Source organism: Strix uralensis, chromosome 1 (genome assembly GCF_047716275.1).
Source record: "Strix uralensis isolate ZFMK-TIS-50842 chromosome 1, bStrUra1, whole genome shotgun sequence".
Taxonomy (NCBI): Eukaryota; Metazoa; Chordata; class Aves; order Strigiformes; family Strigidae; genus Strix; species Strix uralensis.
In genome coordinates, this window is record NC_133972.1 from 68,121,922 (window position 1) to 68,135,928 (window position 14,007).

General features: G+C 42.5%; 1 protein-coding gene across 4 annotated transcripts in view; it reads left to right on the top strand.

The window, feature by feature from the left end:
* Window positions 1-3,524: 3,524 nt before the first annotated feature.
* Window positions 3,525-14,007, top strand: part of TNS3 (tensin 3) — a 241,463-nt gene continuing 230,980 nt past the window's right edge. For 3 of the 4 annotated variants that reach the window (XM_074869796.1, XM_074869804.1, XM_074869823.1), the window contains exon 1: window positions 3,540-3,596. In XM_074869796.1, coding sequence (XP_074725897.1) covers window positions 3,588-3,596 — 9 coding nt within the window. In that variant the 5' untranslated portion in view covers window positions 3,540-3,587. Of the gene's footprint in view, window positions 3,597-14,007 lie in introns of all 4 variants that reach the window. The other variant, XM_074869814.1, reaches the window with a different exon arrangement.

Genomic DNA, 14,007 nt, shown 5'->3' on the forward strand with positions numbered 1-14,007 from the left:
TCTTCTAAAAACATATTTTTTGTTATGTCCAGATAATCTGAATAATAAGAAACAGCCTGTTAACACATACTGCTAAGGCTAATGGGAGTCTTTTGGCAGCCATACACTGTAATAACAAAACTGTTCAGTACAGAGGGCAGCTAAGTATTTGAAGAACAGAAGGCTGAGAATTGCACAACCCTGACAATATGCGCAAAATTTAGGAGCTGCTCCTGTTCCCATTGCAACAATGCTAAAAATTCCTTGAGCTTTTGAAAGAATTTCAAATAACTTCTGTGCAATTCATTTTTTTCTCTGTAGATGTTCCAACACAGAAGCAGGGTCATGAAATGAATATAATTTTTGTGCTGCTCAGTAAAAATAATGGCACCACAAGGAAAATGTTCCTCTTGCCTGACTAATCCCTCTCCCACCAAATAACTGGCTATAATTTCATTAATGACTTCAGACTGGTGCGTTTCCTGGAGAGTTAATGGCAGACTTGATGCTAACACAGCTTTGCCTTGGGCTGTGGTCATTATTCTCTAGGAAGTGATGTCTTAGCCACAGTTAGTTAATTTGAAATCACTACACATCTGTGCATTTTTTGTTACTCCTTTCCCCATACTCCTTGGTCCTCCCCAACCTCCCACTGGTTTTGCTAGTGACAAGGCTGAAACCCATCTTTTCTAGCTGCTAACAATGGTGGAGGAAGTAGGAGAGGGACTGAAAAGGAAACTCTTTCTTCCATTTCTATTTATTTAAATAATGATGGGACATGAATGCGTACCTGTTCCTCCTATAAATAAAACCACATTTACTACTTTCTTTAAAAAGACACCCTTTTAATTGCAGGTACTGCACTGGATCAGTTTTGTGGTAATGAGTTTCCTGAATTACCAGTTAATGGAAGTTGAGAGCTTTTGACATGTCAAGGACAGGGTCACCACCTTGTGGAATCCACAGATAAAATTCCCTTCTAATTATGAACAAATAACGACTGAATATTTTTGCATACAGGTGCCAGAGTCAACGACCAATCCAGAGGAGAACTTGGCATTTGAGTCCCAAAATGCTCTTGGTTACCTCTGTTAAAGAAAGTTGTAATAAAGTTCTGTGATCTATTTTGGAAGGTTAGCTGACAAGCTGCTGAGCTGCATTTCAAGAATCTATATACAAAGGGAAGTAGGAGCACTAGTCAAGAATGCTATAACCTTAGTTATCTACCAGCAGCATGACTCTCTGTCCCCTTCTAATTCTTGATTCTACTTTGGTTTTGAGAAAACAAATACTGGTTAAAAAAAACCAAACACAAACCAAACCAAACCAGAACAATCAGCAGAACCATCAGAAACATTGGCTTGATTAGGTAAGCTTTTCAAACCCTTCCACACATACCAAGTCATATTTAGAAGATGACAGTAACTAAAAGTAGGGTCAAACCACTAATGCGATGGAAGTGATCATTCCAATAAGGTAGAACAGTGAAAAGTCTTTCAGAAGGGGTTGACATTTCTACATTTATACCATTTCATTTCTGCAGAGGGATTTCAAAACTGTCAATAGCCATTCCTATACTGTAAAAGTAACAATACTGACTTTTCTCTCCTCTTCCTACCTTTTATTTGTGGATCAGTCAACAAGGACCAGCTGAACTCCCCTTGGAGTGGACGAGCCAGTACAACTGCCAGTTGTAGCGGTTGCTTTTGACTAGCTCATAAACGTCACCTTTGCATACACATTCTCATATTATGACTCCAGTCAGTTTGGGATACTTCAAATACAGCTCATTAGTCATGATTTGTGACTTGACAGGGAAAAGCTTACATGATGATATCAGACCTTCAAGTTATCTAAGAATAGCTCTTCCTGTACAATGACCTCTTCTCCCTTAATCTATTCCTCATCCTGCAGAAATAACCCATTTGTGCATTCAGACTCTGAACACAGAGTTCAGGCAAGGTGTGAGGGGGAGGGGAACAGGGGAAGATGTATGCAGTGAAAAATAAGCTGACAGCCCAGAAATGACCCCATGTATGCTACTCAGCGTATACCTGAACCCCTTCATGCAGAAGAACATTTAATTTTATGAAGTAAAATGACTTAAGTTACTTGAAGTCGAGTGTCTGGCATAATGGGGGCCAAGTACTCAATTAGAACATCCAAACGGTACAAATAAATAATTATAGTGTTAAAAACCATTTAATTATTTTTCCTTTTTAGCTGTACAAAAGACATATTGTTTTAACCTAAATCATAACATTCCAGATGTTATCACAACACAAATGTTTAGAAATGATTTCTCATCTCTTCTGTTCCTTGAGGAAACACAAAACTGATCGACCCAGTTGCTCCAAATCTATTTTAAGATGCCTCTGCTAGAGCACTGAAATTCAAATGTTTGGAAATAGGTAATGAACTCTCTCTGCTCGTCAGTTACAGACATCTTTTGCAGCGTAACAGTCAAGTAAATGCGTCTTGAACCTCTCAGGGCACGTCAGAGTCAGGGAAGCACTGATTTATACAGTGTCGTTTTTTTGCAGAGGAGGAAACTTGGAAACCCAAAGAGAAGACAGCGGAAAGTTGCTGCCCATGATCCCTTAATTATAGCAGCATGTTATCCAGTGTTACGCCCTCAGGTCATGGTGGGAGCTACAGATTCTCAGCATTGTGCGTAAGGCGGCTCTGCCTTTCCTAAAGCTGGAGATGTAAGAATTAAACCATGCAAAGTTACAGCACGTTTCTGCAAACTTAAATTGCACAGGATAGCAAACGTCTTCGGCAGAGAAGGCAGCAGAGCCCCTGACTCCGCGCTTGCGGTGCCAGCGCCGTGCTTCCAGCCCAGGGTTTGTCCGTCCCGCCGCTCGCTCGGCAGCGCGCACCCGTTGGCGGGCTGGGAGAGTGAGTTCTGCTGCAAACTAAAGGGAATGAATTCATGTAGGCAGGCGGGCAGGCTGCACAAAGCAGCAGGAAATTCCTGTAGGTTCTCCCCTTCTGAAACTGTTTTCAAAGTCATTCTTGGCGTCAACTTTAAACACGCATTTCTCTCTCTCGAGTTACTCGGGCGCTCTCAGCTTGCTTGGGGGACCGATGGCTGGAAAGCCCCTTTGCCTCTGCACAAAAGCAGCGCGCCCTCCGAAGCGGACTGTGTGGCGAGTTATTAGTTTCGTTGTTATTGTATCCATACCGCTCAGTGATCCAAAAACCCTCCCACCAGGATAGGGAAGGCTCAGTTTCCCCAGCTGGAGACAGGGCGTTCGGCACCGGCTCTCTGATTTGCCGTCCTGGCCCCGGCGGGGGCACGGTGCGGTCAGCGGGGGAGCCCGGTAACAAAAGGGGGAGCGGAGGGGGCAGAGGCTCGGGGAGCGGCCGAGAGGGTGGCGGCAGCACCACCAGCACCAGCAGCAGCGGGAGCCGGGGGAGCGCAGCCCCGGCGGCGGGCTCATGGCTGCCGGCGGCGGCTGAGCCGAGCGCCGAGCCCCGGGGCCGCGCTGAGGGCGAGGAGCGGCCGGGAGCGCCCCATGGGCGGCCGGGCGAGCCTGGCGCGCCGCGGGAGGGACCTGCGGCCCCTGCCCCGCCACCGCTCGGCGCCGGCAGAGGCCGAGGCGATGGAACAGGTACGCGGGGCGGGCTCCGCAGCGCCGGCGCGGAAGGGACGGCGGGGCGGGTGGCGGCGCCGCCGAGGCCGCGGCCACCCGCGCCGGGCCGAGCTCGGGGCGTGCGCGGCCGCGGTGGCGCGGGTGCGCGGGGCGGCGCCTGGGCGCCCCCCGTAACCCCCGCCCGGGGCTGCGCGCAGGGGCTGCGGCCGGCGCGGCGGAGCGGAGCGTCCCGCGTCCGTGGGAACGCGCCGCGTCACCTCCCAGCGCCCGCCTCGGGCGCTTTGCGGGGCAGTCACGGAAAAGAGGGGCCCGAAAATGAGGATGGGTTTGTCATCCTGAAGTACGCGTACCGACTGCTCACGGGTATGAAAGTTCGATCAGCTTTAAACAGTTCTGCTTTCGCACCCATTTGGTTTCGGTGCCGGGTTCCCTGTGACTTTATGCCTGTGGACAAAACCAGAGGAGCTGCCGAAGGAGCAGCCCCTGGGCGCAGCCCCTCGGCGCAGCTGCGGCTCGGAAGTGCCAGAAACCTCTCCGGAGCGTGAGCCGAGGCTCAGCGCCACGCAACTCATTCCAGAGGCTCATTCAAGCATCTCTAGTTCTGGTTTGCTAAGCAAACCTCTGGACCTTTGAAGTTCCGTGCGCTTCCTTCTGGGTTACCTCCGAAAGCTCGATTCGACACCGGATTTCAGTTCATTTTACGCATGTGTTTAAATTTGCTGACTCGGGTTCGGCACACTATAGCAGTCTCTCTCTCCTCTTGGATGCTTAAGTGAACAACCTCTTTCATTTCAAATCCCTTCTGAAAACATACCATTTCTGTTGAAACCTTTTAGGATTAGTTTCCCAGAAATTAATGAAAATATACCACACAAGTGCTAAACTGTGGGTATATGCACTAAATAATCTTTACTTTGACCATCTCATGTCCACCCTATCTGTTAAACCATCTCTATCACTCTTGTGTCTAACATTTCAAACCAAGCAGCTTTAAATAACCATTTTATTATAAAAAGCCGCCAAGGAAATATCCGAGTGTATGTTTTCCTGCCAGAATTGCTTTCCTCTGAGGTGTAAGATGGCCAGCGTTCAGTTGTAGACAAGTAACTCATTTAAAGGGCTGCATTTTTTGCTTTCTCTCAGAAGTAGAAGGAGCTTTATTCCATTTGAAAGCATATACAATGATCGCCAGTGATCTCTTGCCAAAGAAACATTAGCCTGTGACCTTAGGCACAATATTAAACCTGAAAATCATAATGTTACAATGGAAAGATAAATTATTGTAACAAACTTTTTTTTTTTTCCCCAGGGATTGATTAATATCAATTTTCTAGCAACTCTTAGCTCCAGCACAGTGAGTCTGAGTTTAGAATCTTAATGAAGCATGCTTTACTAGAGGGAAGATTGGTCCTTTGCGCAGTGACTCCGTTGGCACCAGGACCCCAATTTTGCTGGATACTCTTGACACACATTAAGAAAATGTTCCACACTATATGACTTTGGGAGCAAAAGCCATGCCTTCTTCTCTCTTTCATGTCAGCGCTTATATTACTAGGACTTAGTTAGGGATGGGTAACCTTATTGCTCAGCAACAGTGTCACACTGCTGTGGGACCTGTTCACCGTGACAGTTTTGCCCCACCACACTTTGGTTCCCGCTCTTCTTTGTGGCTGCCTGGGGCTGCTAGTTGAGAGTCTGCTGCTCAGAGGGCTCTCCAGCTAATTAACGTTATTAATATTCCTTAGAAGTAACACGTTTTAAGCTAGATTTTACTTCCAAGTTTGTTCTTGATTCTTGCTTTCCTTGTTAAGATATCCTGAAGGGTCGAGTGAACCCTGAGTATTGAACCCAGAAGCAAAAGAACAAGCTAAACGATCTTAAACTCCTCTTTCTGTGACACTTAAAAGGAGAGGGAGAGGGTAACACCAAGCAACAAGATAAAGAAATCTGGTGGTTTCCTTAGCACCACATAGGGATATAGCAGGGACTGCTGGGGCTAAGCAGAGCTTCACCACCCTCATACCAGGTTATATGAAATGGATGGTCTGCATTCTTCTCTTATTATATATTAGTATAAATCAAGAGTTTCTTCTCTGAAACCAATTGCATTTCATCAGTTTTAAGTTAGTATGAGTGATAGGGGAAGCTGGGCCAGTAATTCTCAAAATATTGGTTATAAAATGAGTTCAAATGATGGAGTAGTCTACAAAGCTGGCATAGGCTCCAATTTATGCTGCTATTATGGAACAGAAAGCATGTGGGCAGGATGTATTAACATCAGTGGCTTTATTTTACATCTGGAACATGAAAAGGGAGGCAACAAGCAACAGCTTAAAAATATGAGCTTTCTATATTGTTGAATTTCTATTGATCTTTCTTTTCCAGCAGGAAGATATAGAATTATACAATAGGCCATCTGAATTTCTGCCACTGGGTGGTTGAAATAATTGTAACATTAGACATTCTGCCTCAGAATATGCCAGAAGGTCTTAACACAGAGGTGAGGGGAAAATAGCATACGTTTGACTCTATGAAGGTGTTTTAAAGTGAGGGGATTGGTTTGGTTTGTATTTTCAAGGGGAGGGGTAGATTTTTCTAGCATGATTATACTACACAGGTATTTTTCTCTTGGAATCAATGGAATTAAGTTAACAAAATTGGCACTAATGCCACAGGTTTGCAATTAAGTTTTTTGGTTAGGTCTCATCCTCAGGTGATTTATCAGCTTTATGTGAGGGACTGCTCTGACAGTGACTGTTGAATTCCCCATTCAGTCTGGGCTGGAGTCAGGACTGAATGCAAGCACCAGCCTAGCTCAGTTTCTGTAGGCAGGCCTTCCTGAGCAGATCCCACTGTTACCTGAGAACTCGTTGTCTTAACCTTTACTTTTCAACCGTGTATTTAAATTTCTTTTTTTTTTTGTGTGTATAATATTGTAAGGGTGGGCTGACTCCCTGGACAATCTTTAGTGAGGTCAACCTTCTTAGAGGAGCAATTCTTCTGATGTTGGTTTTTTTCTTGGAAGTTGAGTGTGGGAGTTAGGAACTTGTTTGCATATAGTTCCTGATAATTTCCATTCAAGGACTGGTGTTTTTACAGCTCATAACATTTTATGATTAAAAACACTTGTGTTTTGCATTGCTGATATTATCTTGAAGAACAAAAAAGGTGTATCAGTCCTGCTCTCTTGTATCAGCAAGCAAGAAAGCAATAGTGAAAACTGAAGTGTAAAATAAAGTAAATAAAGTAACTTTTCCAGAGTTGCTCAGCAAATAAATAAAAGACTTCAGGTTTTCTGTTCCTCAGTGTAATGCTTTTCCACTGAAGCATATTGCTTTTTAGGTAATGAGTTGTCACTTGTGCAGAGCAAGGATAAAGGACAGTCCAAAATACTGTCTTCTCTGTAGAGGAGGCTTCCAGATTATGTCTTAGTAGCTCTGACTCTGGGTGAAAACGTGCAAATGTGAGGATGCTACTCTACATCAGAGAGTGGTCACCAATATTAACACAGTCCATAATCTCCCTGCAGGCATATTCTGGCTTCTGCTACTGACGACTTATTTGTACAGATGGAAAGAATAGGAAGAAAAGTAGTTCTTCCAGGAAGAAAGATTTTAAAGGGTTTTTGGATTGAATACTAAGCAAATAGCAGCATTGGCCCAAAATGCCCACAAGCTCAGAAGTCTTTAGCATCATTTCCTGTATTGTGTTATGAAACAGAAAAGTCAGAATAAAACAACAAGAATCCTTAAGATTTTTTTTTTTTTTTTTTTGCCAGAGCTAGGTCCTCAGTGCAAATTGCAGGCCAAGGTGATGACAACTGTAGAAGACCCATCCAGTGGGGGCATTATTAGTCAAATCCTGTTCAAGAAGCTGATGAATCCTGTGGGCCAATCACCCTTTTGTTAATAAATGTGTTCTTTCATCTAATGAATACATCCTGGAAGAAAGTAGCACCATTTTTATTATGGTAGTAGATGGGAAACCCCTTAAACTATGTATCTTGTTCCCACTCCATTAATATTATTTAACCAGTCAGGTTAATTAATCTATGGATGTCCCTGTTGCTAACATTATTTAGTACATGAGAATTGAGGAAGGTGGAAGCTAGCCTAATACAGACAACGTCACAGTATGCAACTGAAATTCTTTTCAAGGTCTTTAGCACAATGTCTGGTTCCTTAAGTGCAAGGTGTCTATCATAAGTTTAATGACTAAGGAAAGGAAAAAGCTTTTCAAAAACCTGAAGCAATTTTAGCTGCCCTATCAGTTAGGTTCCCAAGTGGTCTCAGATAGGTGAAGTACACTGAAACATAATGGCTGTTACTGGAAAGAATTACATCTTCACTTCAGTATCCTGCCTTCTGTCTGACAGCTGTGATATGTCCTGTGGAAAATGGGCTGCATAGTTTTCAGTCATTTTAATCCAGTTTTACAGTGGTTTTCAGCAAGAGGGAAGTAAAGATTTTTTTTTAGAAAAATAAATTCAGCTTCAAAACTTAACAAAAATAATTTCTTAGAGGAAACCTGGTAAGCAAAGAAGGATTTAAAACACTTTTACTTTTTGGAAGATTATTAAGTGAATAGTAGGAAGGAGAAAGTTCCCCAAATGGCTCAGTTACTGCCCTCATCACATAAGATGAACAACTTTCCCATGAAACTTACAATAGAAAACGTGTTTGGTTTTTTTTTAGAGTTTGTGGTTTACTTTGAGCATTGATGTTGCTTTATAATTTCAGAATTGTTTCTTCCCACAGACCACGAATGTTAAATTGTACTATTCTAAAAAGAAAATTTGTTATTGGTTCTGTTGTTTTTTTTTTTTATCTAAATAAAATTTCCTGGATCTTGGACAGTCTTTGGTTACCCAGAAAACTGATAGAATAAAAGTCTCAGAGAACAGTGAGGGAGAAATGAATGTGTTGAATGAGAACTGAATTTGTAGGTACAATCTGCTTCAAATCTAGCTGGTTAAAAGCAAGAAGGTTAAATAGTTTCAGTCAGCCCACCATTTCATAAAGCTGTTTCTTTGCACAGACGGTTCAGATCACAATTCCATCACTAATACACGTTGGTTAATCATCCAAACTGATGATTAAATTATCATAACTGTTATTCAAAACATATGAGTTTTTTTATGATATGTGGAATGAGAGTCACGCTCCTTTTCCTATTTCTCCTTCATGCCAGCTGGTCCTTCCTCCTGACCTCGGGACTGATGCAGATCCTATGGCCCTCCAACAGCAGAGAGCTCCTGCTGATTTTAATAAATGCTTGAGTAGCACTGGTGCCTGAGCAGTCCTGGCCTCTCTCATGAAAAAGTAGAATGTTAGCCTCCTCCACTCTGCTCTACTCATGTAAGAGGATGAGGAATCATCATGAGTCTGCCATGGTCGAATGTGTACTTAGCTCCAGCAGCAGCGTTCTTCATTCAACAAAGCACATGAACATTAACCAATTTCTCAAGCCTGTTCCTATACAATCAAATACTTACAGGCTCATGTGATCTTGACATCTCTAGATCCTGAGAATTAATTTTAAAGATGACTTAAGATATTTGACTGAATTAAAGTTTAGGAATGTTTAATCCCCTAGAGACCCATGTATGGTGCTGGTCATGATAAATTTCCCCCTCCTCCCCAAACATAACAACACTTCTCATTATGCCCTCTTGTATTTTCCTCCAAAGAGATAACTACTTCATATTTCCTTTTGCTTTGTTGCATCCTCTCAGATACCCTTACAAAAACAGCTTTCTTGCCCACTGCCCTTCTTTTTCCCCTGAGTACATAGATCACATGGTGGTTGGGTGTGAAACTGTATGTGATGTATCCTGATACAGATTTTCACTTGTTTAGCCCTGATATTTCATACTTTAACATGCTTAGTTGTTTATGTATAGCATAGACCCATAGGTTTAAATATCTGCAGTTGCTGAATTGGGGTCTGATTCTATGGCTCTCACAGGAACAAAACTTTCAGTGCCAAACTCAGCTCTTTGTGGATCTCTTACAGCATTATAAGAGACGACTAGTGCAACATAAAACACATAAATAAGGTTTAAGAATCCTGATTTGGTCTCATACAAAGCTGGTAATGACTGCTCAAAAACTCCAGGCAAGTGAAGATACCTCTTGCCCAGGAAATAATTTATAGAGGATATAGTGCCCTGACAGTTAAAATACAAATACCCTGCAGAAAATGAAACTTAGGTTTCAGGGGCCTTTTTCATCTTTAGCATGGGTGGCAGCTAACAATGTTCTTCATGTTAACCTTCTTATGTATGGGCTGGGTTGGGGAGGCATATGTGCGAGGGACCAAGGGAGGAAAAGGAGATTTAAGTTAGAAGCCAGCGAACAGCTTGCAAGAAACTCTGTAAACTCATATGCTGTATTCCTGCTTTATTTATGTGAATTCCCACTATCTAGGTTGACCATTAGAAGAGGCTATGGTACATAGTACATGACAAGACTGAGTCCCAGCAGCTGGATGTCGCAGCTGCCTTCATGTTGTGAATTCATTTTATGTGACCTGCCACTTTCCGTAATTGATCACTTCTGGGAAAAACTTTTCCCCTCCACATGGCCAGAAACACCCCAAATGCGAAGTGGCCTTCTCTTAAAAACAGATGAAGAGAAGACAGCAATGCACTAACTTTCTGTTTATTTTCTCCTTCCAGCCTGCTCTGTTTTTAATACATAAAGAGCCAAAATAAGTGGGATTAGATTTTCCAGCTAGACAGGATTTTGCTATGCTAACTCAAGTAAACACAGTGGGAATGTTAAAAGTAAGCATGTGGCCAGTGCTGGGTGCTAGGTGTTTCTCAGAGTGTATGAGGGGTTGAGATTATTTTTGTCTTAGTTTGTGCCCTCTGTAGGTCCTAGCAAGATGGTGCGGAGAGGAGTTTGACTCCACTTTGTGACAGCTAAAGGCATTACAAGATGCTGTTTGGCAGCTCACCCATTTAGGACTTGAATAATGGTTTTGGCCTTAAAAAAAAAAGCATTAAAATAGTCCAGGATTTCTTGCATTTGTCTAGCATTCTATGCAGTCTCTGCCCTACTATTTCACCAGTTTCTCAGTTAGAAAGTATTATTCTGCTTAACTGGTAGCTCATTTTTCTTGGAGAATTACTATGGGGTGTCTTTATGAAACCCTAATTTTTTGTTCAATGAACTGCAAATTGTAAGATGGGCACAGTGCAAATTTTATCACCATAGAAGGACAGTGAGAATAAGTATGAGAATCACCTGAAACGTACGTGTACACCTTTATGCTTTATGTCTGAAACAATTACTTTAATTAAAAGTTCTGTTTGAAATCTTTTCGAATGATCATTGAGAATACCTCTACCTTCAAAATTAGTAGTATATCCAAAATAAAACTTGTATGTAAAATCCTAGGGGTTCTTTTCAAATGAAGCAGATGACAACAGATGTCACTTATAAGAAGTATGGGAATTTTTAAGGCCTCATTTTGATTCCAATTTTGCAGATTTTCCATTGTCTCCGTCACAACACAGCACTTTTTCATCTTGGCTGTAATGAAATAAATGGAATGGTGAAAAGACACTTAGCCAGAAAAACTTGGTAGCACAGCCTGTAACAGACCTTCTTACTTCAGTTTGTCTGTGCTTTAACCATCAGTCAATACTGCTTTCTACAATAATGGGTTCCTGGCTATTTGTTTTATTTTTATAAGGTCTTTGCAATTAAAGCCAAATACCACTGCCTTGTGGATCTTCCCCTTTTGAACTAAGAGCACAAACAGCTGTTTCAACTATCACAAATAACATAATGTGAAATGTTTTAGAGAGTCAACTGCCACTATTGTTTATCATCAGAGCTGTTCCAGATCTGGGGAGAAAAAAATGAATGAAGCCAGAGCCAATTGAAGTGAATAAGGGCTCTCATTGATTCCTGGCCTGTTTCATTTTATAACATATACATAAATCTAAAGGAAGAAGGCTTTAGGGTGATAGGGTAAAGTGAAGTTTATGTCAGAGCCTTTGAAATTCCTATTTATTATCAGCCATCCAGTACATTTTCTTGTAAGGACTTTTATCAAACCTCAGGAGCTCGCTATGGCAAGGATGTCCACTTCAAATCATGATGGTCAGGAGATGGTTCAGTCCGGTATTTCTGAACTGGCTTTTGAAAACAGAGTTCATTCCCAAATCCCATGTGATGACCAGCTTTGAGCATGCCTTGCTCCCTGACAATGCTGCTGTTAATCCACAGATTTGTCATGCTGTTGTACTTGGTTTGTAGATCTTCCTGCTGGCCCTGGTCCAGCTGGTCATGGAAGTTACTCCCTCTCTGAGGAAGGGCCAACCCCTATTCCATCCCAGTCTTTTCTGTCTTCTAAGTTCAGACAGCTGGTCTGAAGTTGGAAGTCTAAGGAGAGCTGATAATAAAAGAGTCACCTTGAGGTGACTTACTGTTTTCCAAAACCCTTTTGGGCCCTGTGGGCTTTAAGAAAAGTTACTTATGTCCCAGATCCCCTTTGAAGTCACCAAAACTAGGACTTGTCTGTCACTTCTTGGACACTTAAGTTATGATGATAATCCTAATTGCATCTTTACTCCCTGGGTGTGAATATGAGCAGCTTCTGTAGCAAGAGTTTTGGTTTTAAAAAAATTTAATACATATATTTTTACAAAACGCAGCACATAATCTGCATGTGTATGTGTCAGAGTACATGTGTGAATGTATTCACATGCCCACACTGGTTGTTATTCATATCTCAAGTTACTTGTGAACCCTAGAATGTATTTGTCCACATGGCTAAACTGGGGTGTATTAATTTTAAGTAACGCAACATAAAGCAGTAAATCATGATCACAGTGGATCTGGGGCACACTGCAGAGCTGTTCCTTTCCTTAGGTCACAATTTTTAACTGCTGAATTATGCCTTTATATATGCTGCCTTATACATGGTGTGAAGTCAGCCATTTTTTCAGGAGCTGTGACACATAGAAGAAGATGTATCTTTTTGGTTCCCATAGAGATTTTGGGATGGAGGGACCAGCTTGGTTATGTTTTGACTCTGGAACTTGCAAGAGCTCTATTAAACTGCTGCCTTCTGCTCTCACAACTGGCTGGCCTTGGCCCTTTTGTACATTCTGCCCTGAGAAGACTCTCATCCACAAACCTTCCCAGCTCTGACCTACCCCAAATGCATCTGACACTGTGGAGGCATTAGCCCTCCGTTACATGTCTGGCAGGAATGTGGGGCACAGCTGATGGAAAATGGGCTGTTGCTTTTGGATCTCCACTGTGACCAATACTTGCCATACTGTTTGGCCGTGCCACCAGGGCACCCGGCAAATGGATGTATGTGACATTCCAGGAGAAAACACGTGGAGAGAATTGGGGCGATATGTGGAAATACTACATATTCTTTCCTTTATGTTAATTGATGGAAAACTGCCAGTGATGTATCAGAGCCTGATGTCATAAGCCACTTCTTAGTTATGAAAAACAGTTGTAAGGGGGACAGAGAGTGAATGTGCTGTTCAGCATCTTGTTTCTGTTGCTCCCTCTTCTCTGTCATCCAGCTAAAGAACACTAACGAAGAGCCTACTCCTGATGCTTTTTTGTCAGTTCTCCAAGCAAGCAGAGCCACAAATGCTTTTTTTAAAGTAATAGACTCTCAGAAACTAATGCAAGTTTGGGACTTGAAAGAGCAAGAGGTTTTCATTATGTTTCTAAAGCAAATGTCAAACATAAACTCTTTTTCATGTCCATATAAGCCCAACGGGCATGAAATGCCTGCTTCCTGCCAAATCTGGTATTAACTACGGCTATCACTTAGAGGGAAATTAAAACCATTTGGGTCTTTGTCCTTGAAGGCTCCCCATACGATTTATGAAGGCTCTCTGTAGATTTATTGCAATGTCAGTTCATGGGTTTTCAGTGCATCTATTCAGTATGGTGCTTCAGTGACAGGGTGATCATGCTGTGGTCCAAGGGCTTCATTTAAGCATATGCTCAGTGGCACCAGGACCTAGATGTCTGTGTGTGTGTGCATGCACATGCATGCATGGGCTGTATTTTTAGCCTCTCTTTATGGTATTTGGAACAGTTTCTTCTTGCCTTTGTGCTTGAGCAGGGGAAAGTGCTACTTTGCACATGAGTGTTTTTGATGGGTACTGTAAGAGCTAGATTCATGTGAAAGTAATGACTGTAAGTATAGCACTTCAGTCAGCTCTTCCAGCACTGTGGCACTGGTGGCAGTGCTAACTTGAGGAGGGCTAAGTCATGCAGAGGGAAGTCTGGTGGCTGATCTCTTGCCCTCAGGTCCTGTGGTTGTAACTTGTCTAAGAAGGAGAAAGCTGAGGTTCACAGTTACTCTGACAGAAAAGCATGTCTTCTGCTAACTGCTTATGAGATATTTGACCCATTACTTTTCCCTGAGTCAGTCCTAA